The following is a 10,270-nucleotide window of genomic DNA, read 5'->3' as shown; positions in this document are numbered from 1 at the left end:
GGAGTCGTAATTCCAACAAGGTCCAAGAGGGACTTCTTGTTCATTGATGGAGCGGATGCATTTTTGTGCAAGTGACACCATTTAGTTCCAAGTAGTGAATGATATTCTATTTGGGACAATATATACATGCATGATTTGATTCAGGATGTTAAGGGTAATTTCTTTATGCTAGTCTTAACAATTTTCCTTCATGATTGTTTACCTGGAAGAGTTTTCTATGTTAACAATTACAAAAAGAAATACAGAATTTCCTCAACTATAATTGTTGTACGCCAAAGTAAAGGATGAAAACGTTACTGGCTCCATTGGTTTTCTATAATGTTCACCTTTGAATAATGATTTTGTTGGCTGAACTGTTTTTGCAGGCGGAACAAAACCTACATGAGTGAAGCTCAGAGAAGTGCATTGAATGCGCATCTTTTTCGCATTGGTTACCAGTCCAAAGATATAGTCCTCGCTCTTGCTACAAACCGTCAGGGTGATCTTGATTCAGCTGTGGCCAATCGTATTGATGAAGTATTGGAATTCCCTTTGCATGGGGAAGATGACCGTTTCAAATTGCTATATCTGTTCCTAGACAAGTACATAGCTTAGGCTGGCTCGAGAAAACATGGTGTGCTTCAGAATAGTTTAAAAAAGCAGCAGCAGAAGATTGAAATCAAGGGACTGGGTGATGATATCTTAAGAGAAGCTGCTGCTAAAACTGAAGGATTTTCAGGGAGGGAAATAGCCAAACTCATGGCTACTGTACAAGCAGGCGTTTATGAGAATGAGAATTGTGTGCTTGACCCGACCCTATTTCGTGAAGTGGTGGATTATAAGGTTGCAGAACATCAAGAGAGAAGAAAACTGGCTGCTGCCGATGGAGGTAGGGTTTGAAATTCTTTTCTTTTTTCTAAAATTTTGTTCACTGATGCACTTGGGTGGCAATTTTGGGCAATGACTGGTAGTTTAGCTGATTGATTAAAAGGCACAACTTTTTAGAGTTTAGGGCATTAATGTTGGTGATTATTATTGATGAAGATCGGTAGTGACATAGTAGGGAAGAGTCTTAGCAGTTTCTGACAGAGTTTCAATATATCGGATGGTGAAGTTAGTTGTAGGTTTATGCCCTTACGATGCAGCCGTGCATGATTTGCCAATACCAAATTATTGTTGAACACGTTCATACATATTTGATACTTGCATATAAATAAAGAGTCCTACAAAACTATGTTAGCCCCTAACCTTCATATATAACAGGAAACTGAATTTGGTATTAACTCAGATTTCTTCTAGAGTTGGCAATTGTCAACACAAGTTAAATTTGAAATCCGATCAGGTAAGTTCATATCCTTGTGCACAAGGTTACATGGATGATCTCACCTCTTGTATATTTGGTTGAGTTATTTAATCCCATTACTATTAATTTTACTATACAATACTTAAAACTATTCATAATCTCTCTTCGATCCTTAAATAGAAGGGTAAACGTACTTTAGTGTACTTGAATCCACATTCATCTGCACTAGTAATAATACTAATGCCAACCAAGTTAAGACTCAATTGATTGACTTGGCAAAATAATTGATATATGTTAATTAATTAATCGGATATTAATTTAATTAGAAAAATTATAAAATTCCTTTTGTAATTAAAATAAATTATATTATTTGAAAGTGCTTTAGTCTTTTATTTAAAAAATCAATAAAAATATGCATATGAGGGAATTTAAATCCATACCAATTGCATTAGTAAAAGTTTTAATTTATCACTAAATTAAAATTTTATTTAAATATTTTATATATTTTAATTTTATTATACACACTTTATTATCTCCATAAATTATATATATATATATATATATATATATATATATGTTAATAGTGCATTTGATTAAATTAGTGTTACAAGTTTAACTCAACATTGACTCAAGATTGATAACAACATCACAATAAACAATTTAATCTTCTTCTTTTTTCATTTTATATTGTACATATTTCATATATTATTATTAGTTAGTTTCAAATAATGTGTTTTATTATTTATTGTATGTTACTTTTAAACACACTTTTATATTCTAAATTCATAGTTTTTACACACATAGGCATGGGTTATAAAGATTTCTAATTATTATTAATTTATTTGGAATTCTCCTAACCTCATAATTGACCTTTGGTGCTTTGGGACAATTTCCAACCTGGACGAGCTTGATCATCTTATGAAATAATACTTTTTATGTAATGCCCTGAATAATTTATTTCTGTTTCTGTAAATTTTATTACAAATATGTATTTGCTTTAGTGGTTAGGTGTTTTAGGGTGTGTGTATGAGGTCTTGGGTTCAAGTCTCACTATTGGCAAATTTAGTTATTTTTATTCTAGCCTTATCCCTGCTGGGTGGGCTTATGTAAAATTGTCTGTTAATCTATATTAGACTGAGCTTGTTGGTTTGAGTGGTAAGGAGTTAGCTTGTTGGAGGTCTTGTGTTCAAATCCCTGTGTAAGTGAGGGTGACAGTTTTTGTCTCGATGGTCTGAGAGGGTTTGGAAGTCTGTATAAGTGGATTAGAGAGTGGGTAGTTGGGATTGGGTTGATAGGAGATCATGCCTTAATTTGGGAGATTTTATTTTATTCCAAAATTTTCTGACGTTTTTCCCTTCCTTTCTCTGCACTATTTTTTTAATTTTGTTTTTCCCCTTTCAATTTTCGATTCGCACCCTTTTGTTCTTCTTGTTACATTCCAGAATTTGGGTGTTTTACATATAGTTGGGTAAGTAGGAATTTCACTTGTCTGTAGGTTTCGATTTTGGAAAGCTATTGGGTTTGTTCTTGAATTTCTTAATGGTGTGAAGAAAGGGAGATTGATTCTGTATAATGTTTTGCGCAGGAGTAGTTGGTAAACCTGCGGATTTCGCTCGAACAGCATAAACCACAATATGGGTTGTTCTATTCGACGGTAAGTGTGTTTGCGCATTTCAATTACGATGTTGAATTCGTAACTGGTTGTTAATTGGCTGTGGTAATGTCGTTTCTAGGTTCTGGTGGTCTTGAGATTCCTGTGACATTAAAAATGAACCAGGTGTGTACCCTAAATACGAAAAATGCTCGTGTGGCTGGCCGTGTGCAAGACACAGCCGTGTGAATGTCGTAGGTGTGGTCGTGCGCGAGATACGGTCGTGTGATGGCACGGGCTAGGCCAGGTTGGGCATGTTGGGCGACATGGGTATGCCACACAGGCATGTGGGCTTTGGGCCAGGCCATATGGGCTGCACAGGCAAGGCCAATCTAGGCCACATGGGCGTGTGGGCCTACACGGGCAAGCCACACGAGCATGTGAGCCCAAGATTCTGAAATTTTCCCTAGGGTCGCACGAGTCGTTCCGACTTTGGGCCTACCGTAGGGACGGAAAGGGCTAACCAAACCCTTATTCATGTGATTTGATATTCTAATAGCTAGATCTGAGCAGGACATTGATAGGTATTTATGACCGTTCTATTTGAGTATATATGTTATCTGTATACGAGCATGTTAATTCTGTTAATTCTATATCTGTGTTTGGGGTGGGATTTGCATATGTGGAGGAAGTGATCTGTATGGTGACCTTTCACCTATTTTCTGGCAGCTTGACTATACATTATTATCTTATGTGTCGCAACGACACTATATGATGTTTTGGGATGGGTGGGTGTTTTTAACCCCACATGGTGTAATGAAATGGTCGGGGAAGTGTGTAAAGGATGGTGGTAAGATTCTGTATATATGTTCTACTTATCTGTATCTGACTGTATATGAAATTTTGTGTATGTTGCATGACTATTTCTGTTGGGTTACACATTGAGTTTACGAAAACTCACATTTATTTGTCTATTCTGTTTAGGTAATTCACAGACTTAGGCGGGTCGATGCAACGAAGGCTCAGCGGTGACTACTCGATCGAGATCTGTCTTTATTTAGTAATAATGGTTTTATTTTAAAATCTAGTTTTCTTGAGAGAGTGTAAATTTTGGGACTCTCTAGACTGTATGGTTTTAACTTTTGGATTTGGATTTTGTTTTGCTTTCTTTTCCACAACGTTGACAAAAACACTTTACGCAAACAAATGGTTTTAACAAGTGGTTTTTGGAAACACGAGCTTGGTTTCGAGCAAAACGTTTTTTAAACTTCCGCTGCAAATATGGTTTTAACTTTTGGATTTGGATTTTGTTTTGCTTTCTTTTCCACAACGTTGACAAAAACACTTTACGCAAACAAATGGTTTTAACAAGTGGTTTTTGGAAACACGAGCTTGGTTTCGAGCAAAACGTTTTTTAAACTTCCGCTGCAAATTCTTGATAACATAAAATGGTTTCAAATAAGATTAAAAACTCAAGTTTTTTCGGATATTAAGACTCCGATTGGTAAACTAATAAAACGATACGATTTAGCTTAAAAGATATAATTTTACAACTCTTCTTTGTAACACACCCAGATTCAGCTATAACGTGTAGGCCAGATTAGGGGTGTTACATTTTACCGATAGACAAATCCGATGGTTATTGGACAGATACAAATTAGGTGATATGAACAGAGGAATCCACAAAGGCAACTACTACATACACTCTCTAGCCTAGAAATTAAATTAGAAACAAGATGACACCTTTGAATGAGTGCTGCCTGAAATTCAAAAACTCCCATATAGAAGAAATCAACCCCCTGATCAGTAATCCAGAGCACCAGGAAAAGGTGGCGATGATCTGTGAAACATACATACAAAATGAATGCATGATTAACAAAACCAAAATAATTATACCTATACATGAAGATGAGATATAACACTAACTCTTAGGTCTAGTAGCTTATACTTACTTCATATGATACACTTTGGCTTCAGTAGTCTAACTGCCTCTGCTGATTATAAGAAAGAATCAAAAATATAGTTTGTAGTATAGTAAGCAGGAGCAAGACAAGCGCAGCAAGAAATGATATGGGCGACCAGGGAGTGTGAAAATAATCTTTCTTTAACTCTGCCTTCCATATGTTCCAGCGTCTCCCGCAATGGTCGTACGTTCACTTGATTAGCTATTTCGTTGTAGTAGAAGCCTTTTGGGCTGTAATGAATGGAGTTACACAATTTGTTAAACATTTGGGTAACTGCTTCATCGTTTCCTAGCAAATTATCAATAATTCCACTTTTACGGAGTAGCTCCACATCCTTGCTTGTGTTGATGATATCATCTATGAATACCACATAATCAACAAAGTAAGTTGGCACCTCCCATGGGAAGAATTGTTTGTAGGCCATAGAATTTCGAAACAAACGCTCTGTGAAATCGTCGACTTGTAAGGTTGGAATCTTAAGTTCTTTGGTGCCATTGTCAAACGTTATACCAAACATGCACTCTATCCATTGCTCCTGGATTTGCATTTCTGGGATAGGGACACTTAATAAATGGATTCCTGCATCTTCCAGCTCTGTTGCGCTAGGCATCTAGTTCCGTGAGCTTTCTACTTCTGCTTGGGTTTCTGAAGGGTGGAAAGTAGTACGTACCAAACGTAGAAGATAATTGATACTAGTATTTTTCGGAACGCAGCATGGTACTTTTTTTACTACTTTTTCTCGGATTTCTGAAGGTTGGAAAGTAGAATGTACGAAGTCTAGAAGACGCCTGGTACCACTAAAGCAAAATAGACTTTTAGCGGCGTTTTTTAGGCCTTTAGCGGCGCTTTTAAGCGCCACTAAAGCGCCGCAAAATGCGCCGCTATTGTCATCGCCGCTAAGTTTAGCGACGTTTATGTGAGGAAACGCCGCTAAAGGCCATGACCTTTAGCGGCGCTTTTGTCACAAACGCCGCTAAAGAACATGACCTTTAGCGGTAACCTTGTCTAAACGCCGCTAAAGAACATGACCTTTAGCGGTAACTTACATCCTGGCCGCTAAAGAACATGACCTTTAGCAGCGCTTTTGTCACAAATGCCGCTAAAGAACATGACCTTTAACGGCGCTTCTATCACAAACGCCGCTAAAGAACATGACCTTTAGCGACGCTTTTATCATAAACGCCACTAAAAAACAAACCTTTAGCGACGCTTCTCGCAAAAATGCCACAAAAAATATAACATTTAAAAATTTTATTTTAATCAAATAATATTTATTTTTATGATAAATATTGTATTATGTTTTATTTTTTAAATTTGAACTTTAAATATACTTTTAAGGATAAATAAAAAAATATTATTTAAATTAAATTTTCTATGGAAATGATAAAAGAAGGCAAATAAAGGAAACTTAAACAATAATAATAATTAATAAAAGTGAGAAACGTAAATAATTAATAAAAATTAAAATTGTAAAATCAACACCAATGCAATGCAATGCAAGCCATTGTTGAGTCTAATACAAGTGAAGAAACTAAGATCCTAAGAAGAGAATCCTATTTTACTAACAAAGATAAATGCAACTGACAAGAAATATCCATACTTTGTCCAAGATTTATATTGAAAAATCGATCGGAAGAAGCAATCTCTTTGCACACCATTTCAATCCTAGTAAGGCCTTCGAAAGTAGTTGATGAAAGCCGGCATACACATCCGATCAATCAGCTTTCAATTTCAGAATTTCCTTGGTGGTCCTTAAACGAAAATAGGGCATGTGTTCCTATATAAGCAAGGAAAAATCCAACTCAGTTTAAAGACAAAAAACCAGATATCGGGTTTCAAACAAATGAATGTGCATGTGAGAGTATCTCCAATATGTACTTCTGCCTTTTGTCATATATTTAGGCAGATGGACAACAGATTTTACATCCCAACAACTACGCCTACAGTACTAGAGTTTAATCACGAAAAATCAAAATAAAACATGAACTACAAGGATGAAAAATTGTTCCATGGACTTACCTGCTCAAAACAATGACTTAAGCCTCTGCTATAGAAGTCGATATATTTTAACATAAACATGCCACAATCAAACCTGTACATAGAGAAAATTGTTTAGGGGGAACAATTCAAATTCTAACACAAAAGGCATATGACACCACGAAACTAGCAGTGCAAATTAATAATTGAATTCACCAAATATTTGGAACCAATTGCAATAAATAGTTGGTATAAAAAGACTCAGATACCTATAAAGCTACCTCACAATCAATTACTACACAATGTAAGTTATTTTGTTTAAGAAATAAGCTTATGAAGAACAAGTACTTCAAGTACTGCTCCCTAAAGTGTATTGCAACAGATACTAGAATACACACCCATTCTCCTGTGCAGCAAGATCTTTTTAGTGATATATAATGAACCAAAATTGATATTGTGTGAAAAAATCAAACATAATGCACATACATACCATCTGATTGCATCTGCAGCCAATCTTGTGTGCATATCAATTCAGCGAGCTTCAACGGTTGGGGGATGTAAGATATAGATGATACTGCCAATGCTAAATTGCATTGCTCCAGTATTTATAGAACTTTGCTTTCCTCTTCCCTGCCAATGAACTAAGAGAAGTATTAGGGCTCTTGCACAATTCAATCAACAGTATGTAAACATGACAGATTTTAGAAAAAAAAATGTATATTTGCAGTAGGACTTTTTTTAGTAGAGAAGACATTAATGGTTTCAACAAATTGCTTGAAATAGCCAGTAATGGAACTTGCTCATTCCCACTCATCGTCACCTGAAGCAAGGTCTGAAATTCAGATCAAGCTCTTATTAAAAACTTAAGTGAACTATGTAGCAATGTTGTAAACATGTTTGCGCCGTAAAGGCGGAGCACCTACTCACCATGTACCGACCAAACTTCTCTTTGATTGCAGGCAAATTAGCACCACCACCATTACCTGGCTCAATCTACTAGTTAACAATTATATTTTTTTTTCTACTAGTTAACAATTATAAATTTATAATTTTTTTCTCATCAAAAATCTTTTACCAAATTTTCTTATATTTTCTCATCAACCAAACACCCAAAATACAGAAATATTATTAACTCATGTTAACAATAAATGCGTTAACGATTAGAAATAGTATTCTTCATTTGGAAGCCAATGAAGCTACAGAAGGATGAATCATTAATTTGTAACGAAAACTGCATGGAACAGTGGCTAGCACAAAAAGGAATACAGATTTGAACTTAAAAACTGCATAAACTATATCGATGTAGGCATAAGTAGAAGGATGTTCTGGTTTTGCTTGTTTAGACTAGTTGAAATTTGAAATTCTTTATCTTTTCCCTCGGTATAAAGATGATATACTTTTACATGTATTTCTTACATGAACGGCACTAGTGGTATTTGAAAATTTGAATAGCAGCAACAATTTTTCAACAGTTATAGAAAATGGCATCAGCATATATAAATTGTCTAACTAGGTAATGTCATCATATTAAAAAGAAAAAAAATGACTATCAAATCTGTAGATATCTACCTGCTTGCAAGGTCAATACCAATAAGGTCCTTTACAGTATCTATATTTTCACTATAGAAAGAAAAAAAAAAGACAGCGAGAGATTAGAATTTTTTTTCTAAAGAGATGTTTGCTACTAAATTAAAAAGATATATGCTAGAGAAGCATTGCAGTGGCAAAAGAACTATGCAAGGTAACACTGCTCCAAATAAGAGATCCCTAATTTTGAAGAAAAAGTTTGATAAACCAAAAGCAACAGCTTCAAACTGTTTCAGTTGTTTCCGTTGTTAAAGGCACCATGGACTTGCTCAAATTTTGCCAGTAAGTATAACTCAGTATATCTAAATGACAAAGAACTAGAAACCTACCTAGAACCAGCTGATCGAAGAGACTGAGAAAGGGTGTATAAAAGTTGTGTCCAACACTCTTCAGCATCCTGTAAAAGACCCCAAATTACATATCAGAATATAAACAAATCTAAGACAAAAGAGTATTGGGCTCAGTGGAAACATCAAGCTTTTTAACAGCCACAGTTTTTCCATCATTCAAGTTTGCATAATAAACTCTTCCGTAGGAACCCTCCCCAATTAAAGCATTTGATCCGAAATTGTATGTCTTTTCTTTCAGTTCTTCTAATGATAATGCAGGCATTTCAATAAGTGACGATGATTTTCGCTCTTCAGGTTTGATAGGAGAAACCACCTTTGAGTTCTTTTGATGTCCTGAAAGCATAGCAAAGATAACACAACCATGCTAACAAGAAAAAACAAATTAAACCGTAATAAGAAAATATCTTTATGAAGAACCTTTGACAGAGAAATTCATATTTCAAAATGCCAGATTGGAATATAAGACAATACACGTCAAACATCTTAAAAATAATCTTCATATATTATCAAGTAAAAGCCATATATAGAAATTAATATTAAGACTTCCTATGCAAAGTAAAAGAATTAGGAGATGACCAATGCTAACAAATATATAATATGCCTGAGTTGCATTCACTAAAGTAAACTTTATGTTTACTTTTTTTCTTTTTCGTTTAAAAAAAAAAGAGAGTGAAGTCCTATGTTACTCAAACCCGGATGTCATTTTCATTTATCTTATAGGGATATGTATTTGAAGGGTAATATCTCCATACCTATGTCCACAAATGTGTCTAACAAGTTCAGAAATACAAAGAAAAAGTTCAGGTCAAAGTAACATATACCATCTGAATTACACTTCAAATGCTCGTTTTCACGCGATTGGTAATTCTCCTCGACCTGACACGAACAGCAAAGCCACCGACGCATCCTCGTTCTTTTCTTCAAAAACAGATCGTCGGGATTTTCTAGTTGCACAAAGTAGCCAGGGGGAGGAGGTATATGTGCCTGCATAATTCCACACCACTTTCATTCTTAAACACACTATACACATAAGTACAACCATCATTATAAAAACAAATCCATATGCTAAAAAAGAAAAAAAAAAAAAAGAAGCCCTAAAATGACACATCTAAGAGAGATTTAACATTCATCCAACCATTCAAATGACCCTAAACAAGAAAACATGATTAAAACAAACTAATCCTGAAATTAAATACTATAACAATTACAAAAGAAAATGATAAAAGTTTGGGAAGAACAAAATAAGAATTGAATTTCATCATTTTTATTAAATAACGATAGATATGTACCAAAAGAAAACCAACAATTCCATATTTACCATACAACCCGCTACGATGTCTGGTAAAAAAATATATGAATTAATCATAAATAATTCAATCTCATGAGCAACCATTAAACCTTACCACCGAGCCACCCTGATTAAACTTGTTTTCCATCCAAAGATCACAGTGCAATGAATCAAATAATAATAACAATAATAATAATAAATGAATCCCTCAAGTTTTGTTCTCAGTGGAAA

At 34.8% G+C, this 10,270-nt stretch overlaps 1 protein-coding gene across 4 annotated transcripts; it reads right to left on the bottom strand.

Annotated features, from left to right (window-relative positions):
• Positions 1-6,463: 6,463 nt before the first annotated feature.
• Positions 6,464-9,797, bottom strand: LOC105784301 (PTI1-like tyrosine-protein kinase 3). 4 transcript variants are annotated; one of them, XR_008192530.1, is made up of 4 exons: positions 8,731-9,216; positions 7,305-7,455; positions 6,857-6,929; positions 6,464-6,614 (listed from the first exon to the last, which is right to left on the bottom strand). XR_008192530.1 is itself a non-coding variant. In XM_052626054.1 (3 exons), exons 1-2 carry the CDS (start codon positions 9,739-9,741, stop codon positions 8,840-8,842), a joined length of 414 nt encoding a protein of 137 aa, XP_052482014.1. In that variant the 5' UTR covers positions 9,742-9,797; the 3' UTR covers positions 7,178-7,455; positions 8,731-8,839. The 4 variants fall into 4 exon arrangements, 2 of the variants coding, with proteins under 2 accessions (XP_052482014.1, XP_052482013.1); XR_008192531.1 differs by having other exon boundaries at positions 7,305-7,444; XM_052626054.1 differs by lacking the exons at positions 6,464-6,614; positions 6,857-6,929 and adding an exon at positions 9,573-9,797 and having other exon boundaries at positions 7,178-7,455; positions 8,731-9,084.
• Between the last annotated feature and the right edge of the window lie 473 nt (positions 9,798-10,270).

The sequence above is a fragment of the Gossypium raimondii genome, chromosome 13 (assembly GCF_025698545.1).
Source record: "Gossypium raimondii isolate GPD5lz chromosome 13, ASM2569854v1, whole genome shotgun sequence".
NCBI classification, from domain to species: Eukaryota; Viridiplantae; Streptophyta; class Magnoliopsida; order Malvales; family Malvaceae; genus Gossypium; species Gossypium raimondii.
The sequence above is the reverse complement of the archived record's forward strand: the minus strand, read 5'-3'. Positions and strand labels throughout refer to the sequence as shown.